At 40.5% G+C, this 23,160-nt stretch overlaps 1 protein-coding gene across 2 annotated transcripts in view; it reads left to right on the forward strand.

Moving 5' to 3' along the window:
• Window positions 1–23,160, forward strand: part of LOC121907047 (NACHT, LRR and PYD domains-containing protein 12-like) — a 63,670-nt gene that overhangs the window by 32,008 nt on the left and 8,502 nt on the right. The window contains exons 1-9 of one of the 2 annotated variants that reach the window (XM_042426378.1): window positions 3,379–3,468; window positions 5,339–5,455; window positions 5,594–5,647; window positions 6,953–8,741; window positions 8,824–8,997; window positions 10,245–10,418; window positions 12,316–12,489; window positions 14,396–14,569; window positions 21,650–21,811. In XM_042426378.1, the coding sequence (XP_042282312.1) occupies window positions 3,447–3,468; window positions 5,339–5,455; window positions 5,594–5,647; window positions 6,953–8,741; window positions 8,824–8,997; window positions 10,245–10,418; window positions 12,316–12,489; window positions 14,396–14,569; window positions 21,650–21,811 (2,840 nt within the window). In that variant the 5' untranslated portion in view covers window positions 3,379–3,446. Of the gene's footprint in view, window positions 1–3,378; window positions 3,469–5,338; window positions 5,456–5,593; window positions 5,648–6,952; window positions 8,742–8,823; window positions 8,998–10,244; window positions 10,419–12,315; window positions 12,490–14,395; window positions 14,570–21,649; window positions 21,812–23,160 lie in introns of those variants that run through there. The other variant, XM_042426369.1, reaches the window with a different exon arrangement.

Genomic DNA, 23,160 nt, shown 5'->3' on the forward strand with positions numbered 1-23,160 from the left:
CTTCTGGTCGCTCGTTAACAGGAAGTAGCCGCGCCGTTGTGTTCAGAGGTTGTTCAAGTCTAACGGGACGTCTCAAGTCTCTTATTCCATCTTTCTTCGCCTTCACGGAAGTCTTTTACCAACTTTTACTAACAAACAGCAACATGCCCCCTGTATTGGATATCAGTTATTGATTGGACGCTGTAGCTGATCTGACTGATCTGATACATCACTGCAGTGTCATACCCAAGTGGAGACAGATTATAGATTCAATTTAAGTGTATAAGTCCTAAATTTTATGTTTTGTTTTCTGATTCATCATCTAGTTAAAAATCTGTTAATTGTCGGTCTGATCAACAAAAGAACCATAAACAACTTTCTTCATGTATTAGAAAGATTTTTCTTTTCATGATGTTATTTCCTCCATTAAACTGTTTCCTGCTGACAGACAGACTCTTCCTGACTTTAACTTTATCCATAATAACACATTTATATTTTACATCATTTATCGTCATTTCCATTCAGTCACATGTGAGGCTGAAAATTCCTGAGCGTTAGGTTTGATATGAGTTACATCATTTTCATTTTGCAGTGTTCAATTGACACGCTGATGATATTCTGGGTTATTAAATAGTGAATTCACAATCAGAATATCAAAAAATACAGATGCAAATAATCAATAAATAGTATAAACGCATTTTGTGAGTAGAAATGGTTCCTGTGCGTCTGAGCAGGACACATCAGAAACAGACGTCGCTTCATGTGACGCTTCAGAGGAGAGGACGTCTCGTCGTTTCCTCTCCTCGCGTGGTTTCCTTGCGTCTCTCCTGCATCCTCGGTGTGAGGGACGAAGACGCAAGTGAGGGAAACGTGGATGCAATTTAAGAGAGTGTTACTGTGATGTTGCAGAAAGGTTCTGTGTACGTTATATCAATATAGGATGAGTGTAACTGTAATGTATCTGTTAAAATATGTGTGACTTTAGTAATTTGAGTAAATGTGTGTTTTGGATAATATCATCTTTGTAGCTGTTATATTTTATATATATTATATTTTAGTTAAGCCCATTCTTGTTTATGTAGGAATGTAAGTCATATTTTAAATTAGTGTGAAACTTTTTTTCTTTAGACAGAATGTTTTATATTGTTTGTCAGTTTGGTTTCAACATTTATTTTATTTCTGTAATGTGTTTTGGTGTGAACGTTAAACATGAACTTTAAATCAGCGAGTTTTAGAAAGCTGATGTGACTGAGAAATATGTACAGTTTTATACTGTTGTATTCAATTTTTACTGAGCGCTGACTGGAGCAAGACGCTAACTTTGGCTCTCTCCCTTATTAATCCACAGACTTTGTTCTTATTGGCTACGCAGTGCACCCTTGCCTGTGTAACCTTTGCTGCCGGTCCAGATTTCCCCTCAGTCTGGCACCGGTAACATTAACAAGAATATTTAATTTAAATATGGGTTAAGGGACATCAAATATAATCATCTAAAGGCACGTTCATTTTCATAGCAACTTTCAAACTTAATAATGCATCATGATTTGCTGTCTTTAAAATTCACATAATTCTTTAATTTAGTTGAGTCTCAGTGTAGAGAACTCATCAGTGTCTCTGTTGCAGCAAACAAGGCTGTCAAACTGTTAAAAACAGGAAGAATCTGTGGATCACTTTTCCTCTTTCAACCTGTTGTACTTCCTATAAATGTGGCCACTGTGACTTTGTAGTTAATGCAACCTTCGCACCCACCACCTCTGTTATAGAGTGTAGAATTCATGACATACTTAATAACCGGAGACTCCGGATGGACAGCTACAACCTGCAAGGGGACGATCATATGACCGAATAGCACTACTGCTAGCAAGTTAATCCACAAGCATGTTTACTACAGACTGATCACTGTGTGAGCCATTAGCTACAATGTTATATTATAGGCCACACTGACTGTGTTTGCAGATGTTGATTCATGAGATTTTATTAGGGCCTGAGCCCCAAAGGGACCCTCTTGTATCTGTACTGTTTCTTTCTTTCTGTCTCTCTTCTTTCTTCATTAATCCGCCACTTCAAACCCAAATTTGACCCCCTAAACATGCTCAAAAACTCACCAAACATGGCACGCACATCAGGTCTGCTGAAAAATTTGATAAATCGTGCTCTATAGCGCCTTCTATGTCACTAAAACGGCCGCCACGGCCCGTAGGAATGTCATAGAGAGATCAAACCAAGCCTCAATTATTCGTCTCATCAAGACCTACAAATCATACACTGACACCCCTGACCTAAATCCAACAGGAAGTCCACAATTCAAGTATGACTTTGTGCCAATTTTGGACCTTGAATAAACGCTATCTCCTCCTGGGGCGTTAATGGTATCGGCTTCAAACTTCAATACATGACTTATCACACTGTGCTGAACAAAAGTTACTAAAAACTTTGTAATAACTCAAACGGTGTAGATTTTGTAAGCCCTGAAAGTTGTAGTGCCACATCACACTTTACAATGTAAACCAATGGGGAGGAAATCTCTGGGCATGGACTTTGTGCCAAACTGGGACGTCTGACATCTAAACTATAAGTCTGACCACTTTCAAACCTGTATCAATGGATTCACGACGAAAATTCCTACTAAAATATGATTTTTAATGTAAGATTAAGCTCATTTATGTTGATTGTTAGCGTGTTATTTGTTTAACTATAACTTGCTGTATTGTTTTGGACACTGGGTGGCGGTCATTAGATGCACAGGGTTGTATATTTAGGGGCATAGGTGACAGGAAACAGTAGGCACAGGCAAGGGAAGAACATATAGTTCTTACCAGACTGGTAACAGACACACAGGACAGCTGGCAGGACAGAAAACCTGGTATGTTCATGGCTTGTACAAATACTCCAGTAAAGCAACAAACTAACTGGCAGCCAACCGACTGGAAAATCTGTTTTTGAATCAGTGTCAGATCACTTCTAACCTAATCTACCTGTGTATTAATGGCAAACTGGAAAACTATGAAAAGAAAGGACATTGAAAAATGAAAATTGCCATTACATTCTGTTAACGGGTCTATGATACACTTTACTGATATTTAATTTAAAAAAAGTCATAATGAATATGTCAAATTTTGGGAGTTGGGAGGCCGACTGCTGCAAGTGTTTAATTTGTTTCTCTCATGGTCGACGTTTTTACCTTTTTAAAAATATTTTGCAGAGTTATGATCAGAATTTGTCAAAACTAAACAGACAAAAGTAGAAATGCAGTAGGTTGATTAACAGCTTGAACGTGTTTTTCTCTGTGCTGTAGAGTTTTACTCACTTGTGTTTTGCTTCTTTTGCAGTAAAAATAGACAAGCTGGTAAGGCTCCCGAAAACCAGCCAACTGATGCCTCCAGCTGTCTCCATCAGTCACGTGACCCCCACTTTGCAGGTCATTGCGGTCCATTGAGAGTCTCTGATGCAATAACACCTGGACTGAGATGTCTTCCAGCAAAAAAATAGGTTAGTAAACTCAGGAAATTTTAGCATTGCTTAGCTACATTTAGCTTGGCTATGTTTGACTGAGTTTGTTAGCTAACGTTAACTGTTAGTCAGATCCAGTCAGCTATCATGTCGGGCATTTGGAAAAGATTTTCCAAGTGATTTTCTCTGCTTTTTAAAAACTGAATACAGGTATTGTGTTGGAGTCTGTTGCCCTGACAATTTTCTTTATATTAACCTGCACCCAACCATATCCTTTACCCCAACCAGTCATATGTCTAACCATAACCATAACCTAAGCCCTCACCCCAAGGTGGTGTATGGGAAATACAATTTTATTACCATACTATTTGAAGGGAGAACAGACTTGAGCACAATACCATCTCCATCATTTCACACTTAGTGCCTACCACTACTACAATTACTGTCAGTGCTGACTATTGCCACAGTTTAACATTGCTAAATGGTAATGATGTTAATATAATTGTAGTTTGTAGAATTGTCAGCCAGTTACAGAGGTAGAAAACTTGATGAGCACTACAGGCAGCACGTGTTTTAACAGTAATAATGTTACTTACAGCCCCTGAATCTGTGTAGTAATGTGTCTGTTATTAATTATGAACAAGTAGTGTTGCCAACTCTTTTCAGTTGAAATCAGCTAAAGGCTGCTTAAAAAGTCATTTTTAATTTTTTTTCACTCTGCACACACATAAAATAAACAGATATAATAATAATGATAAACTTTATTTGTATAGCACCTTTCCCAAACAAGGTTTACAAGGTGCTTTACAGGGTGAAAACAACAAACAGAACGATAGCACCATCAATACAACAGTAAATAAAATAAAGCAATAAAACATAAACATGGTAAAAAAAACTAAACAATAAAACTAATGGTGTGTTAAAGGTAAGATTGAAGGATCACAGGATGGATAGACTATAAAGATATATAAAGACTTTGCCCTCCTAATCACCTCTGGAAAGTTGTTCTAAAGTCTGGGGCCACTGACGGTAAACACTCTGTCACCTTTGTTTTTAAGTCTGGATTTAGGAAGCACCAGGAGAGCAGCATTTGATAATGATAATCAGGGCCTGTGACGGCACATGGGGAGTTAACACTAGGACCACCAGCATTCTAGCACCCCCTACAGGCGCCGCAACGGTCTCCCAGACCGTCATGTGTAATTTCATTGTTGCGTTGTTGCAACCCTGCAGGCGTCTCGTAATAAGGGAATCAACATACTGCCGATGTAGTCAGACAAGCACTGCCATTTATTGTTTAGTGTAAAGACAATAATAAAATGTATAAGCTTTCTGCTTAACAATTAAACACAAGATAAACAGATGAGGAATCAAGAGAGACGAGGAGCAGTGCCTAGACAACACAGCTACCAGGGACATGGGGGTACACACACCCCTCCACCATGTTAAGGTGGTGACTCTTGTAGGGGCCTTACAGTGTTTCATAAAAATGTTACTGCAGTTGTCACAAATAAAAAAACTCCTGAAAAGATGAAAGAAAAGAAAGAGAAAAGAACATCTTTAAGATGACTCCACTCCTATAAACAGAGTTTTGATACTTCAAACTGTTTGGCAGTGATGTGCAAATTAATTTTGCAGCAGAGCTGCAGAGACAGGAAGTGAACATTTTTTCTGCTGAGGTCACCTTTTGGTTTTTAACTTTTTTTTTGTTTTTTTTAACATTCTTGCTTCTGAAGGTCAACAAAATTTCAAAAAATGCTGTCTGGTCAATTTAAATTTAAATATGCCAGTCCCATCCCATGTATCACATTTTTACCAAGATAAACCCCTACTACACAGTTCACTTGTTGACGAAAGGAAAGTGAGTTCTGGTTTGTGTTTCCTGATAATTTTTTCTGTTCCCATTCAGCTACAACTCAGAGAGATGCAGGAAACACAACAATCAGCGCCCAGAATGGAAGTGTTGCCAGCCAACTTAAGTTACGCGGTGTTCATGTTAAAGGGGATCTAACTGTCAACACATATGGTAAATGTTTCTCCTGAATTTATAAGTCAAATAAATACTTACATATATGTTAAATTATGCAGTTGCCTAAATTATAACCAGCATAATGCATTTAATTATTCTGCTTTTCTCAAGAGATGTTGCATGTTTCTGTTTCAGTCCAAGCTCCTGCCAGGACAGACGAGACTAATGTTGTTTCTCCTAAAACCAAAGGTACTGTGCTGTTTACATTACAAATATGACCTATATTAAACAAAATGACAGAAAATCAATTTACTTCTGTCAGTAAAACATAATTAGATTAAATTCTTACCCCTGGAACACACTGGATGCGTGAGCAGCCCGTGCGTGTCACGGAGCCTCTTGCTTTTCATTTTGGCGCCCATGTTAACAGGTTAGAGCGGCCTCACAGCACACGTGAGACACGTGTGTCACACGAGGCTGCTGCATCGCTTCATCTAGAGATTCGAGGTCTTGCCTATTTTCTCTGTGTGACGCGAGCGGTTCTCAGTGGAAATAGACAGGAAACACGATAGAAAGATAGGGCTGCCAGTGGCAGAAGCACCGCAGCAGACACGTTTCCAGTGTGGATGCTGCAAGCGTGCGAGACGCAGCAGTTCAGCTACACATGCACACGCACTGCTCACGCATCCAGTGTGTCCCAGGCGTTATGAAGATGTTGTGGAGTTGACACAATTGACGCTGAAAATACATCCAGCAGTATGGCAGCAGGTAAAACAGGAAGTGATGGAGCTGCAGACAAGTGACAATTAGCTGCCAACTGTTAATGTGACCTGTGGTGATTTCTTCTATTTTACAACTAAAGAAAACAGTTAAAACAAGCTATTGATGTCTGTGATTTGACCCTCTTTTGGATTTTAATTTTTTCAATTTCAAATTTTTCTCAAAGAGTTGGAGCGGGCAAAATATTAATGTCTGAAAATGTAGACTGCAAAAATAATCCAGCTATCAAATCTGCAAAGAAACAAATCACTCTGAGCACGTCTTGAGTAGTAAAAGCCAGATGACATCAACAGACTTGCACACCACAACCTAAATATATGTCTTTGCCACAGATCAGCGAAGAACTTTACTCAGTGGGAATAAAAAGAGGGAATTTTGTACTAAACAGACTGTGACTTAAGAAGATACAGATTCGATTTATCTAAGACTGCTGAAGCATCATGTTAGCGTCAGCTGAACTTTGCAACAAAGACTGGATTTTAACCCTCTTTTCTTACAGTGTAGTCACATTCAGAGAGAATTCAGGGTCAGTATGGCGAGTAGGAATTGTTGTAGTGAGCAAAACCCATTCCCACCTGAACCTATCCTTTAACCAGAGCCAAAGCCAAGGCACTCTCAAGTCTGGACCCGGTGTGGTTCACATCTGGTTCTTGGGTTTTTGTTTTGAGTTGGTCTGAAAAATAGCACACACATGCACAGATACATATTTGCTAACTTGGAAGAATATGAGCAAATAAAAGTTATTCATGTAACTATATTTTTATTATCTTTCAGAAAACATCCAAAGGTGCCAAGATGAACTAAAATCTTACCTTGAAAATTCAACAAAGAATCTGTTACAAGTAACAAAGGAAGATGGATCATCAACTCCTTTAAACAAACTCTATACAGAGCTGTACATCACAGAGGGAGGCAGTGGGGAGGTTAACAGTGAACATGAAGTGGTTGAATTAGAATGTAGAAGGTGTGCGAGTGAGGGGAAGAAAATCGAACTCAATGACATTTTGAAAACTTTGCCAAACGAAGAGAACCCTCCTCAGAGAGTTCTGACGAAGGGAATTGCTGGCATTGGAAAATCTGTTGCTGTGCAGAAATTCACTCAGGACTGGGCTGTTGGAAAAGCCAACCAAAGCTTTCAGCTCATATTTCCATTCACATTCAGAGACTTGAATTTAATAAAAGACAAAGATTATAGTCTCATGGATTTAATAGGTCACTATTTTGAAGAAGTGAAGGATTTGGAACCTTCAGACTACAAGAGTTCTAATGTTTTGTTCATCTTCGATGGCCTGGATGAATTAAAATTCCCTCTGTTTGAGAAAAATGAGGTGTGCCGCGACATTAAAAAAACTACAACAGTAGACGTCTTACTGACCAACTTAATTGAAGGAAAACTGCTTCACAAAGCCTCGATCTGGATCACAAGTAGACCGGCCGCAGCCAGTAAGATTCCTTCCGTGTGCTTCGACAGGGTGACCGAGGTACGAGGCTTTACTGATGAGCAGAAGGAGGAGTACTTTCTAAAGAAAATCAGTGACCAGGATGTGGCTCAAAAGATCTCCGATCATCTTCAGTCAAGGCCGTTGAGATCTCTGTACATCATGTGCCACATCCCAATGTTCTGTTGGATTTCAGCCACAGCTCTCCAGAGTCTCCTCACAGGAACTCATGAAAGTGAGTTACCCAAGACTGTGACTGAAATGTACACACACTTCCTGATTATCCAAACAACACGGAAAAACGAGAAGGATTATCAGGAGGTTGAAACAGACAAAGAAAGAAAAAAAGAAAGGGATAAAGATGTGATCATGAAATTGGGAAAGCTGGCATTTGAACAGCTACAGAAGGGCAACATAATCTTCTATGAAAAAGATCTGAAGGAGTGTCAAATTGATCTGAAAGAAGCTGCAGTTTACTCAGGAGTTTGTACACAGATCATAAGGAGAGAATACGGTCTTCACAGACAGGAGGTTTACTCTTTTGTGCATTTAAGTGTACAGGAGTTTCTTGCAGCTCTGTATGTATTAGAGACCTTCATAGAGAGTGGACAAAATCTGCTTCCCAGCCAGTCAAAGGTTAAAGTGAGATCAGAGAAAGGAGAAATCCTCATCGTCCTCCTCCACAAGAACGCAGTGGATACAGCTTTAGCCAGTGATCACGGACAATGGGACTTGTTTCTGCGCTTCCTGCTTGGTCTGTCACAGGACAAGAATCAGAGCCTTCTTCAGAAGGGGTTTGGATTTAATGTAAGAAGTCCATTGAACAATCAGGACACAATCACCTACATTCACGAGAAGATCAAGAAACTGTCCGATACCGACAAGAGCATCAATCTTTTCCAGTGTTTAAATGAACTTGGTGACCAGTCTCTAGTAGAGCAAGTCCAAAAGTACCAGAGCTCAGGAGATGTTAGTAAAATTTCACCTGCACATTGGTCAGCTTTGGCCTTTATATTGCTTGTTTCTAATGAAGACCTCGATGTGTTTGACCTGAAGAAATACTACAAGTCAAATGAAGTTCTGGGGAGGCTGCTGCCAGTGCTCAAAGCATCAAAGAAAGCTTTGTAAGTATTTGGCTTCAACATACCAAATGCTCAGAGGAGAATGTTTACAAGATGTTAACAGTCATTTTGTTTGTCACTTCAGGTTGGGTGACTGTAACCTCACTGATAAATGCTGTGAGTTTATTTCATCAGTTCTCAGCTTTAAGTCTTCTGGTCTGGAGGAGCTTGAGCTGAGCAGAAATCAACTGCAGGATTCAGGAATAAAGCTTCTCTCTGATGGCCTCAAAAATCCCAACTGCAAACTCCAGAGACTCAGGTAAAAAGATCTTTGCACATTCAGGCACCAAAGTTTAGGTGCTGCACAGTATATAGATGAGTGCAGCAGCTGATTTATGTGTCTCTCTCATCCCTGTGGTCTCAGAGTAGAAGTGTAGACATTTCTACTGCTACTGAAAGTGGTGAACAGATGAAGGTCGTCTGTGTGAATGTGGAAGTTCTTCAGTCTTAAAACAAAAGTGTGAAATTGGGTGTGACGCAGGCTTTGAAAGTACATGAACGTAGCTTCTGTCCAACCTCAGTCTGGATGTGGAAGTGCTGTTTGTGTGGAGTCACTCATTAAATCAGCAGTAATGACTTTGGATCATTAAACTCCTGATTTCTGTCACTGTAATCAGAAGAAATGCATAATTTCATACAAATCTCAAACACATGATAATGTAAAAGAAACATAACACTAGCACCAAGCTAATAGATATCAGCTCTGTCTTTAGCAGTCGCTGGTTGGTCCCATGCTGCTCAGAATTTATGTAAGTAAAACAGATTTCATGCTGCATTTTAATGTCATTTATGGCTGCGCTGCTTTGTCTCCTCTCCTCTGCTGTGAGGAGTGGCGAGGGTCCATGTGTGTGCTGTACACAGCGCAGCACAGGAGAGACACTTACTGTACAGGCAATAAAAGCTTTGTCAGTAAAAAGCCAATAAGAGTAAGCTTTCAAAAGATAAACTGCTTCACACACAAGCCAATGCAGAGTGAGTCTGTTGCGTCAGCTCCGCTGATTTGAACGCATGGCGGGAAAGTCGCTACTGACACCCAGTTCATAATAATCATAATACTGCAAATGCAAGAGCTTTCATCAGCAGGCCATAGGCTCAATCACCATTGTGTTACTTCATTCGGCGATAGACAGTGATTTAACAGACATTTATTTAAATTAGAACTTGAAGTTTCACAGATCGGCTGCTGAACCAGGCCGTACTGCAGTTATATGAACTGTATGTCTGTGGTCGCTCAGTTAGTCTAGAGCTCAGGTAATCCATCAGATTACCTTTCTTCTTTTTAATAATAAAAAACTACTAACATTTAAAAAATGCATTGACATTATGTTTGGCTGCAAAAGAGGGATGACTTTAAAACACTTCAGCACTGACTGATTGGTCAGATCAGAAAAGATGACTTACTGGTTTGTATGTGGAGTCACTGGGTCAGGGCAGTGGGCAGGTTTGCATGTACAGGGGTCTGGCACTGTATGTAACCATCTAACCACCTATATTTTCCCCCAACAGACTGGCTGGTTGTCAGATCACTGACAGCGGCTGTGCTGCTCTGGTTTCCAGTCTGAGGTTAAACCACGACCACCTGAGGGTTCTGGATCTGGCAAGAAACTACCTCCGAGACCGCGGCGTCCAACACCTGTCTGAGTTCTTGGCAGAGTCTCTTTGCCAACTGGAGACACTGAAGTGAGTCATTATCACATAATTACATTACACACTCCCTCCAGGATTTTGCAGTTTTTTGTGATTTTTGTGGCCAAAAATATTTGATTTTGCATCGTCTTTTCTCAAAAATTATGATACAATTTGTGATGTTTTATGTGCTCTTTTTGTGGTAAAATTGCAGGAATTTGCAAAAAATTGCAATTAAAAAAAACTGCTACCACTGAATAGTCTTATGTAATGACTTCCTTGGATAAAAAGCATCCTGCATATCACAGAAACAACTATATTTCAGTTCTAATGTTTAATGTATTTGATGAACATGAGAACCATGGACTCCAAGTTCTATAAAAATAAAAAAATACTGTACCTGAGTTTCGTTTATAACCTTTATTAAATAAACTTTCAACATTAGCACCAAATAAAATCAGTCAATAATGCCATTAAAATAAATCCGTCAACATAAAAATCTAGTTTCATGTTTATGTTTGAGGTAGATTTTGTCCATCTTTGCTGTCTGAACAACATCAGCTTGTACTCTTCTGACTAACTGAATCAAACCTCATTTAGAAACATTTGGAAACATTTGGGAAATGTTTTTTGTTTTGTTGGCAGGTGAGATTTGTCCATCTTCCACCTGAATGACATCAGTTACCACCACACCAAACACCACAATTGGTCCAAACCACAAGCTGCTGTTGATTTGGACATTTCATGCAGAAAAGTTGCTGTAATTTAGCAAAATCACTGCTCCCAATTACTTCCTGGAGGGACTTGTTATCACACATTTTTATCTTTTTTCCATCTTGTTCACACTATGGGCCATATCTTACACCCGGCACAAAGCAGTGCCAAGCGTGACGCAAGTGTCTTTGCTAGTTTAAGATCGACGCAGTTGTCATTTTCCCGTCCAGCACCCACATTGTTTAAATAGCAAATGCACTTGCGCCCATCAGAGCGCCCATGGGTGTGTTGGTCCTAAAATGAGGTGTGGTCAGGCACATTGTTGGCGCATTGCTATCTTGAGGCAGCAGAGAGCAATTGCACTATTGACCAACAAAAACCTGGTGTGAAGTCAATGGCACAGCGTTTCACTGTTATTTTGAGGGCACATTATCATTATAGTAATATGCGACTACACAGGCTGGTGCACAACATACACTCTGTATGTTACACACACAGGACGAACAGCAGCACACAGACATGCAAAAGATTGCAAATAAAAGAATAGCAATGTGAAAGATTATCAGTGTTTCCCCTAGGTTGACTGCTTTGGAGCGGCGGGGGGGGGTTATGAAAAACTCAAGACACTCATCAGCCAGACATTTCTCCGTTTTCTGTTAAAGAGCGGCTGAGATTGACACACTGAGAATTTCTGGTCCACCTTGAAAGTCTGTTGCGTCAGCTCCGCTGATTTGAACACATGGCGGGAAAGTCGCCGCCAACGCCCGGTTCATAATAATTATAATATTGCAAATGCAAGAGCTTTCATCAGCAGGCCATAGGCTCAATCACCATTGTGTTACTTCATTCGGTGATAGATAGTGACTTAACAGACATTTATTTAAATTAGAACTTGAAGTTTCACAGATCGGCTGCTGAACCAGGCCGTACTGCAGTTATATGAACTGTATGTCTGTGGTCGCTCAGTTTGTCTAGAGCTCAGGTAATCCATCAGATGACCGTTCTTCTTTTTAATAATAAAAAACTACTAACATTTAAAAAATGCATTGACATTATGTTTGGCTGCAAAAGAGGGATGACTTTAAAACACTTCAGCACTGACTGATTGGTCAGATCAGAAAAGATGACTTACTGGTTTGTATGTGGAGTCACTGGGTCAGGGCAGTGGGCAGGTTTGCATGTACAGGGGTCTGGCACTGTATGTAACCATCTAACCACCTATATTTTCCCCAAACAGACTGGCTGGTTGTTGGATCACTGACAGCGGCTGTGCTGCTCTGGCTTCAAGTCTGAGGTCAAACCCCGCCCACCTGAGGGTTCTGGATCTGGCAAGAAACGACCTCCAAGACCACGGCGTCCAACTCCTTTCTGAGTTCTTGGCAGAGTCTCTTTGCCGACTGGAGACACTGAAGTGAGTCATTATCACATAATTACATTACACACTCCCTCCAGGATTTTGCAGTTTTTTTTGTGATTTTTGTGGCCAAAAATATTTGATTTTGCATCATCTTTTCTCAAAAATTATGGTACAATTTGTGATGTTTTATGTGCTCTTTTGGTGGTAAAATTGCAGGAATTTGCAAAAAAATTGCAATTAAAAAAAAAAAACTACCACCACTGAATAGTCATATGTAATGACTTCCTTGGATAAAAAGCATCCTGCATATCACAGAAACAACTATATTTCAGTTCTAATGTTTTATGTATTTTCTGAACATGAGAAGCATGGACTCCAAGTTCTATAAAAATAAAAAAATACTGTACCTGAGTTTCGTTTATAACCTTTATTAAATAAACTTTCAACATTAGCACCAAATAAAATCAGTCAATAATGCCATTAAAATAAATCCGTCAACATAAAAATCTAGTTTCATGTTTATGTTTGAGGTAGATTTTGTCCATCTTTGCTGTCTGAACAACATCAGCTTGTACTCTTCTGACTAACTGAATCAAACCTCATTTAGAAACATTTGGGAACATTTGGGAAATGTTTTTTGTTTTGTTGGCAGGTGAGATTTGTCCAGCTTCCACCTGAATGACATCAGTTACCACCACACCAAACACCACAATTGGTCCAAACCACAAGCTGCTGTTGATTTGGACATTTCATGCAGAAAAGTTGCTGTAATTTAGCAAAATCACTGCTCCCAATTACTTCCTGGAGGGACTTGTTATCACACATTTTTATCTTTTTTCCATCTTGTTCACACTATGGGCCATATCTTACACCCGGCACAAAGCAGTGCCAAGCGTGACGCAAGTGTCTTTGCTAGTTTAAGATCGACGCAGTTGTCATTTTCCCGTCCAGCACCCACGTTGTTTAAATAGCAAATGCACTTGCGCCCATCAGAGCGCCCATGGGTGTGTTGGTCCTAAAATGAGGTGTGGTCAGGCACATTGTTGGCGCATTGCTATCTTGAGGCAGCAGAGAGCAATTGCACTATTGACCAACAAAAACCTGGTGTGAAGTCAATGGCACAGCGTTTCACTGTTATTTTGAGGGCACATTATCATTATAGTAATATGCGCCTACACAGGCTGGTGCACAACATACACGCTGCTTGTTACACACACAGGACGAACAGCAGCACACAGACATGCAAAAGATTGCAAATAAAAGAATAACAATGTGAAAGATTATCAGTGTTTCCCCTAGGTTGACTGCTTTGGAGCGGCGGGGGGGGGGGTTATGAAAAACTCAAGACACTCATCAGCCAGACATTTCTCCGTTTTCTGTTAAAGAGCGGCTGAGATTGACACACTGAGAATTTCTGGTCCACCTTGAAAGTCTGTTGCGTCAGCTCCGCTGATTTGAACACATGGCGGGAAAGTCGCCGCCAACGCCCGGTTCATAATAGTCATAATATTGCAAATGCAAGAACTTTCATCAGCAGGCCATAGGCTCAATCACCATTGTGTTACTTCATTCGGCGATAGACAGTGATTTAACAGACATTTATTTAAATTAGAACTTGAAGTTTCACAGATCGGCTGCTGAACCAGGCCGTACTGCAGTTATATGAACTGTATGTCTGTGGTCGCTCAGTTTGTCTAGAGCTCAGGTAATCCATCAGATTACCTTTCTTCTTTTTAATGATAAAAAACTGCTAACATTTAAAAAATGCATTGACATTATGTTTGGCTGCAAAAGAGGGATGACTTTAAAACACTTCAGCACTGACTGATTGGTCAGATCAGAAAAGATGACTTACTGGTTTGTATGTGGAGTCACTGGGTCAGGGCAGTGGGCAGGTTTGCATGTACAGGGGTCTGGCACTGTATGTAACCATCTAACCACCTATATTTTCCCCAAACAGACTGGCTGGTTGTTGGATCACTGACAGCGGCTGTGCTGCTCTGGCTTCCAGTCTGAGGTCAAACCCCGCCCACCTGAGGGTTCTGGATCTGGCAAGAAACTACCTCCGAGACCGCGGCGTCCAACACCTGTCTGAGTTCTTGGCAGAGTCTCTTTGCCGACTGGAGACACTGAAGTGAGTCATTATCACATAATTACATTACACACTCCCTCCAGGATTTTGCAGTTTTTTTTGTGATTTTTGTGGCCAAAAATATTTGATTTTGCATCGTCTTTTCTCAAAAATTATGATACATTTTGTGATGTTTTATGTGCTCTTTTGGTGGTAAAATTGCAGGAATTTGCAAAAATTGCAATTAAAAAAAAACTACTACCACTGAATAGTCATATGTAATGACTTCCTTGGATAAAAAGCATCCTGCATAATACAGAAACAACTATATTTCAGTTCTAATGTTTTATGTATTTTCTGAACATGAGAAGCATGGACTCCAAGTTCTATAAAAATAAAAAAATACTGTACCTGAGTTTCGTTTATAACCTTTATTAAATAAACTTTCAACATTAGCACCAAATAAAATCAGTCAATAATGCCATTAAAATAAATCCGTCAACATAAAAATCTAGTTTCATGTTTATGTTTGAGGTAGATTTTGTCCATCTTTGCTGTCTGAACAACATCAGCTTGTACTCTTCTGACTAACTGAATCAAACCTCATTTAGAAACATTTGGGAACATTTGGGAATTGTTTTGCTTTGTTGGTAGGTGAGATTTGTCCATCTTCCACCTGAATGACATCAGTTACCACCACACCAAACACCACAATTGGTCCAAACCACAAGCGGCTGTTGATTTGGACATTTCATGCAGAAAAACTCAAGACACTCATCAGCCAGACATTTCTCCGTTTTCTGTTAAAGAGCGGCTGAGATTGACACATTGAGAATTGCTGGTCCACCTTGAAAGTCAGTCCACCTTAAGTGAGCCTGATCAAGTTAAGCTAACGCGTTGCTGCTAACTTCGGGGCTAACCCCCCTCGATAGATGAGTATTTTCTTTGTCTTGAGGAGCTGCAGCACTTATTAACTGACACACAGCCTGTACTGTACATTTACTGCCATATTGACAACTAAACTTTTCCTCTGCTCCGCTCGCGTTCACATCACGTTTCTCTTGTACCTTTCACGTAGATGTCCTTTGAAGAATGAAGAGAGGGAGGACGACTAAAAAAATTCCACAGTAACGAAGGGTGTTTTGCTTGTACAGTGTGCGAGTGCAGCGGCGTTCATAATTTTGCAGCGGCGGTGCTGAATGAATAAAGGGGAAACACTGGATTATTATTGTGTACATTAACATATTTTTAAAAATACATGTCATAATGGTTATTCATAATATTTATCAGAATTAACTAGTAATGACAGATGAAATAGTCTAATTATTTGACCAAATCGTGGCAATACACTTCAAACAGATGGACAACAACGGATCAGACACAGATCTTCTGTCCTGCTGCATCCATACATGATGACATGAGGAACACATGAGGAAATAAATAAGTTGAAAACAATGATTAAACTAAAAAAGGACATAAATCTGCACAGCTTCTAGCTGCTGCCAGCAGCAGGATCAGAACCTTGGAGAGCTGATCAAGTCCTGAAAACTGTGTTAATGATTCTTTACATGATTAAAATTAATGATTTAATTTTTTAACAATATTTAACAAATATTCTTTGACATTTTTACGATTACAATGATCAAGCTTCCATACTTTCAGCAATTAAAACCTGCTGATTTGACCTGATACTCCATGACTGAACAAAACAATTTTAAAGAAACCAAAGCTGTAATTTAAAAAATAAAACTTTTCAAAAAACAAACGAAAAGAAATTTACAACAAATGAATGAACAGGATATTAAACTGGTGGTCTGGGGCCACGGGAAGGTTCAGGAGCAGCAGAGGCCAGTGTGCTCGTTATGGATCGTGCACTCTCACTTTGTGCACGAGCAGATTCCTTTCCTCTGCAGAGAAGCTTCCTTCTTACTACTTGGCAAATCAGCCGTCATAATAGCAATCCGCCAAGGTGCAAGCGCACCTGCCTCTTAAAGGGAATGGGAGATGACACTGATTATTTATTGCATGTTATGCCGAAAACACACCCATGATCAATAAGGAGACTATGGACAACCCCTTTGAACCATGCGCCTGGCGCATCGACCATTTTTCCGCCGTTAAAATAGCAGAAGTGGATTTGGACACACCCTAAATGCACTTGCACCATGCTCTTCAGACAGTGCGCTTTAGATCGTTAAAATAGGGCCCTAAAACTTTATTAATCAGAGGACGGCTTTGTGCTCTGGGGAGCATGAATGTGCTGTTAGTTTCATGGCATTCTCTTAATTCAGTTTTTGTGTTTCTTGTGTGTAAATAAGTGGAAATTTTGTCCTGAGGGTGGTGTTCAAGTAAAAGTCAGGGAGTCACCAAAATCATTAGGCTTCATCCTTCAGAGACCAGAGCAAAATATTTGGAAACCTGACCGGTAGTTGTGATACATTCCTCTCTTTACACAGACTAACCCTCAAAAAGACTTGGGAGATAAAACTCATAAACATTTATCCAATTTGTTGAAGAAAAAATCTATACAATCAAAAATCTCCATCGTAGTCCCGTTTCTCCAACTCCTAAGTTTTGTTATAATAATAATAATGATAATGTTGTTGTTTCATGAATGAATCTGGCAAAGGCGTTACCGGTGTAACACAGTGTTCGTGCATACACCAATTACATTACTTGTCCCACTGCCTGCACCGTCATTTTGCTTTTTTTATAGACAAAACCAATTTAGTTAATTTTCACACCCAAGTTCATCACATAAAAAAACTCTAATTTGTAAAATATTAAGTGTGTAATCAATAATTAGTCAAACGACGGATGCCACAATTATAAACTGAAAGTGTCTGCTCTGTGACCATCTGCAGCACAAAGTAGTGAAGTGAGATGTCTGTCCTCCCTCCTGCTCTCTGCTGTAAACACACTTAGCTGTTAGCGAGCAGCTGCTCTCATGGCTCTCCTGGTCTCGGTTCTTGTTTTCGGGAGAAAATCTCCCGCTCTCTGCCTGCTCAGCCTGCTCTCTGATAGTAGGCTGGTTGCTCCAGTAACTGCAGCCTCACTGTCACGCACACATCTCTCTCTCTCTCTCTCTCTCTCTCTCTCTCTCTCTCTCTCTCTCTCTCTCTCTCTCTCTCTCTCTCTCAACTGTACACTCGCTGCACACTGAGCTATTCCTTAAAGGAGCTACTCTCCTTGTATAACACATTTTAGTTTGGAAAACATCTTAAAATACTTTTCTTTTTAAACCCCCAATGTTGGGCCTGGTGGGGGCTGAACTCAGACCCGATGGGAAATGCACTGGCAGAAATCTTGATTGTTCTGGAGCACAAGATATAGTGCATTATTTTTCTTTAACAAAGCTTTGCACTTGCAAATATTAAAACAAAAAACATTTTAAGTTCAACTTGGGCAAATATATTTCCTTTTTTACTGCTCAAAAGATAGAAACACGTGATCTGTAAACAGAATTATTAAATCACATTTACATTTACATTTTTCATTTAGTAGATCTAGTCAGGAGACAACAACGCGAGTAAGTGTCATAAAGCTTAAGTTTGGGCTCGATAGGACGATAGGGCCCTGTTGTGGTGGTGGTACAAGGCGCCTTTCATTGGCAGAGTGTAGTGGTCGGGAGGGAGTGTAGACCTGAATGAGGGAGTTCAGGTAGGCAGGAGCCATTTTAGTTGCTGTTTTGTAAGCGAGTGTCAGGGCTTTGAATTTGATGCAGGCAACTGGGAGCCAGTGGAGGGATATCAATAGTGGGGTGACGTGCTGTTTTGGGCTGATTGAAGATCAGACGCACTGCCACATTCTGAATCATCTGCAGAGGTTTAAGTGTACATGCAGGGAGGCCTGCCAATAAGGAGTTGCAGTAGTCGATGCATGATATTATGAGAGCCTGTACCAGGAGTTGTGCTGCAAGCTCAGACAGGTAGGGTCTGATCTTCCAGATGTTGTACAGGGCAAATCAAAATGATTGAGCGACTGAGGCCACGTGAACCTTAAAGGTTAGTTGGTCATCAATCATGACATCCAAGTTCCGGGCAGATTTTGTGGGCATGAGTTGGGTTGATTCTAGCTGGATGTTTTGTTGTATGGAAGGACTGGCTGGCATGACAAGGAGCTCGGTCTTAGAGAGGTTAAGCTGAAGGAGGCGTTCTTTCATCCATGCTGATATATCTGCAAGGCATGAAGAGATCCTACCCGAGACTGTGTGGTCTTCCGCTGGGAATGACAGGAAGAGCTGGGTGTCGTCAGCATAGCAGTGGTATGAGAAACCATGGGAGTGGATGATTGCGCCATGTGAGGTGGTGTATAATGAGAAAAGAAGGGGACCAAGCACTGACCCTTGGGGAACCCCTATGGATAAGCTGTGCAGTTTGAACATTTCTCCATTCCAAGATACTCTAAAATATCTCCCTGACAGGTAAGACATAAACCAGCGGAGGGCAGATCCTGAGATACCAAGCTCAGTGAGTGTGGAGAGGAGGAGTTGGTGGTTAACTGTATCAAAAGCAGCTGACAGTTCCAGTAGCAAAAGGGCAGAGTACTGACCAGGAGCTCTAGATGAGCAGTGATTCCATAACCGACAGTAGTGCAGTCTCGGTAGAGTGACCCTGTTAAAAGCCACAGTGATTTGGGTCATACAGGTTGTTGGCAGAGAGGAATTCAGAGACTTGATTAAAGACTGTGTGCTCAACTACTTTTGACAGGAAGGGCAGGAGTGAAACCAGTCTGTAGTTTTCAACCTGAGCTGGGTTGAGTGTAGGTTTTTTGAGCAGAGGGGTGACTCGAGCTTGTGAGAGTTGATGATGTGTGTGACGGCGGAGTAAAGTGTGGGGGAAATGTTCTGAAGCAGGTTGGATGGTATTGGGTCCAGTGGACAGGTAGTGGGACGGGAGTCCAGCAGAATTTTGGAGACTTCCTCCTTGGTCATAGGGGAGAATGAGGACAGTGTGGCCCTGTTAGTGGGCAGCTGTAGACTGGGTTGGTCAGGCTCAGTGAACTGGTTACTGATGGCAGAGACCTCGTCAGTGGAAAATGAGGTGAACATGTCTGAAGTGAGAAGAGTGGAGGGCGGAGGAGGAGATGGATTAAGGAGTGAATTAAAAGCAGAGAACATTTTCCTTGCATTTGTGGCGCCACAGATCTTGTTCTGATGTTGTCTTAGCAGTTTTTAGACTGGAGGAGAATGATGCAAGAAGACCCTGATAGTCACTGAGGTCAGTGGACTCTCTGGATTTACGCCATTTTCTCTCCGCTGCTCTGAGTTCTGCCCTTTGCTCTCTGATGACTTCAGTAAGCCATGGACTAGGGTGGGTGATGCGAGCAGGTTTGGAAGTTAGGGGACAGAGATTGTTAAGAGAGGTAGCTAGTGAGGAGCAGTGTCTGTAGCCTTATTGACCGTGAGTGAGGAAAATTCATTTTTAGGAGATAGGGTAGCCAATACCTCATTGGAAAGTTGAAACGATGTGAGGGACCGGATGTTGCAGCGGAAAGAGATCATTTGTGGAGGAGCGTGAGGATTTCCTGGTAAAGTGATTGTGAATTGAATGAAGAAGTGGTCAGACAGGTGTAGGGGGGTGACAGTCAAATTTGCTGTGGAGCAGTTCCGAGTGAAAATTAGATCAAGTGTATTGCCTACTTTGTGAGTGGGAGGGGTGGAGACTTGTTTGAGGTCAAATGAAGACAGACATCAGTATTCCTGATGCCAGTCATCAAATAATATGCTATTAAACAATTGTGCAAAAGAATGATTTGCTTTAATAGGGGCCAATAAAGAACTGATTCACCGGCCATTGTGTTTTTTAATTTGAGTCCAGATTCTGAGAGAAGACTACCAGATTAGCTACAGAGGCTGGGAAAAGCAATGCTGGTTAAAAAAAAAAAAGGAGGAGGAAGAGCTAGAGACCCTTTCCATGTTCAACCAAGTTGTGTATTATTTTTCTGGCCTGTATCTCGCCCAATAATAAAACTACAAATGTGGTAAACCCAACCCTCCTATTGATTTGGGCCTCTGTAAAAACACTTTTCTATATCCTGGATGTTTTTCTTTTCCAGGTAAAGAACTTCCAGTGCCGTCTCAGGTGGCAGCCTGTCAATCACGGCACATGTCTGATTTGAACTTTATGTTAAAGTATTATGTTTTGTCTGCATGATATATTTAACTTCACAAGAAGTATGATAATGTATTTGGTGTTTGGGACACTGTTTTTGCCTTGGTGCTACACATTCGACTGTTGAGGAGGATTGAGTTCCTTTGTTTGTACCAGTGAGTTACTGTGCTGCTCTCTGCTGCACTGGAGAGTCCACACTGTACACTGGAGACTCTCAGATAAGGAGACAACTATTTGTTTAGTAGATGACCATTTAAATGCTGCTTTACGGACAGATGAATGTCACTGAAAATATTAAAAATCTGTAGGATTTTACAGCTTAGATTGTTCTTCATATATATATGTGTGTATATATATATATATATATATATATACACACACATATATACACTGTATATACGGCACAAATAATGTTGCATCATTGTATTGCATCGTTGTATCAGTCTCAAATGTACGTCGCTTTGAATAAAAGCGTCTGCTAAATGAAATGTAATGTAATGCAAAATGTTTTTTTCAAAGGCAGAAAGAAAGGTCTTTGGATAAATATCAGAAGCCCCTGTATGTCTGGGTCAGCTGGGGTGGCGTGTCTGTGTTTGATGCATGGAAATAAGTTCCCCATCTTCACAGACATGGATCTGACATATGGGATATGGGGTGTCATCATGGAGAAAAAAACAAAAATATACGTATTTCCATACAATCAGACATAGACACACCACCCCAGCTGACCCAGACATAAAGGGGCATCTCTGATATTTCCCCAAAGACCTTTCTTTCTGCCTTTGAAAAAAAAACCAAAACATTTTTCAACATTATTTTTGACTACAGAAAAGGATGACTAAATGTGATTTGAGCTGGACTTTAAGGAAAGTTAACTGTTTAGTTTTCATGTTGCAACTGAGTGGACTAATAACACAGATGAATGCTTTGGTACACAGAGCACTAGAGTCAGAGCATTGAAACAGTGTCCTCTTTTTCTATTTATTGAATTGAGAATCGATTTTTAGTCAAGAATTGTGTGTATCTCCAGTCTGTCAGGCTGTATGGTCTCAGAGGAAGGCTGTGGTTTTCTGGCGTCAGCTCTGACATCCAACCCCTTCCATCTGAGAGAGCTTGATCTGAGCTACAATCATCCAGGAGCCTCAGGAGAGAAGATGCTGAAGAATCCACACTGCAAACTGATTACTCTCAGGTATGAACAGACAACAATAGCTCACACTGTTTCTCTGTCGAAACTGACAAGCTGAGGTCTGTACCAGCAGCACTGCTGATAACTGTGAAGACAATAACTGAAGTGCTGAGAGTCCCTGTCCCCACTGAGACTGACCTCCTAACTAATATCAGACCAGAATCATGTGCTGATCATGTAGCAGCACCTACAATACACAACATGCCTGTTTTAACTGCAAATTAGAGCTTCATGATCTTAATTCATGCCTCTATCTCATTCAGTCTAAGATATTATTCTTACATGACAATAATCCTGATGTATATGTGTTAGCAGGGAGAACTATTACATCAAACCAAGCACTCCCAATCACTCCCTAAACTGCATCACAAAATGACAAGTGTGTGTTAAAATCTGAGAGTAAGAGGAGCAAAATACAGTGAAACAACAACAAAAATGAGTCAAACTGAAGGAAACTCAGTGATAAAGGGGAAGAAGAAATACATGTATCCTCCCTCAGTTCTGACAAAAACACTGTAAAATAAGATCATATTGTTTTTGTCTGCATGAAGACAATAAATATTTTTTCATTTATAAAGTTTGTGTTCTTAAAGGGACAATATGCAATTTGATCCAAAGCATATCTTAATGTGGAGAGGTGTTGTCAATGGCTCCTCTGACCTCAGACTCACTGCACAGGCTGCAGCGGCAGAGATATTCCTTTCTAAAGTTTTCTACACAAGTCTTGTGTTGACTAACCAATCAGTGAAGGCCCAAGTCAGGGGCACACGCGCCTGTGCTTCTGGGCTACTACTCTGACTGCTGAGGTGCCAAGCTAGCGCTAGCGTTAGCTGCTGGGAGATGTCACCATATGACTGACTCGCAGGCTAGCAGGTCCCCGATTCCTGCATTAGCTGAGACAACGTACACCACAAAGAAGGGCAAGAAAGGAAAGACTTTTGCAGAAGAAGAAAAAAGCAAAAAGAAAACAAAGGATTTATTTTGGTGCCGCTTTCACCAGATAGAGGGAACTGAGAGAGAAGAGAAATTTCCACACGGATGCCAATTTAGCATCATTTCTACTTGACTGGTAAGTTTTATAGCTTTGTTATAATACCATAATTTCATAATGGCCAATAACATTTCTTTCACCATTTGTGCTTGTAAATTATGCCAGAATACTGCAGTTACACTTGCAGTGTGTTTATGGCAGCAGCAGGCTAAGCTACACTTCTTTTTATTTCTAATAATGAGAATCAATCAGTAACATCTACGCCTGGTAAACTCAGCCACAAGCTGCCCTGTTTTCTGTCACTTTGAAGTATTAGAGCAGAACCGATTCGTGATCGGTGAGTTATTTTTTAATGTCCACC

The sequence above is a fragment of the Thunnus maccoyii genome, chromosome 2, assembly GCF_910596095.1.
Source record: "Thunnus maccoyii chromosome 2, fThuMac1.1, whole genome shotgun sequence".
NCBI classification, from domain to species: domain Eukaryota; kingdom Metazoa; phylum Chordata; class Actinopteri; order Scombriformes; family Scombridae; genus Thunnus; species Thunnus maccoyii.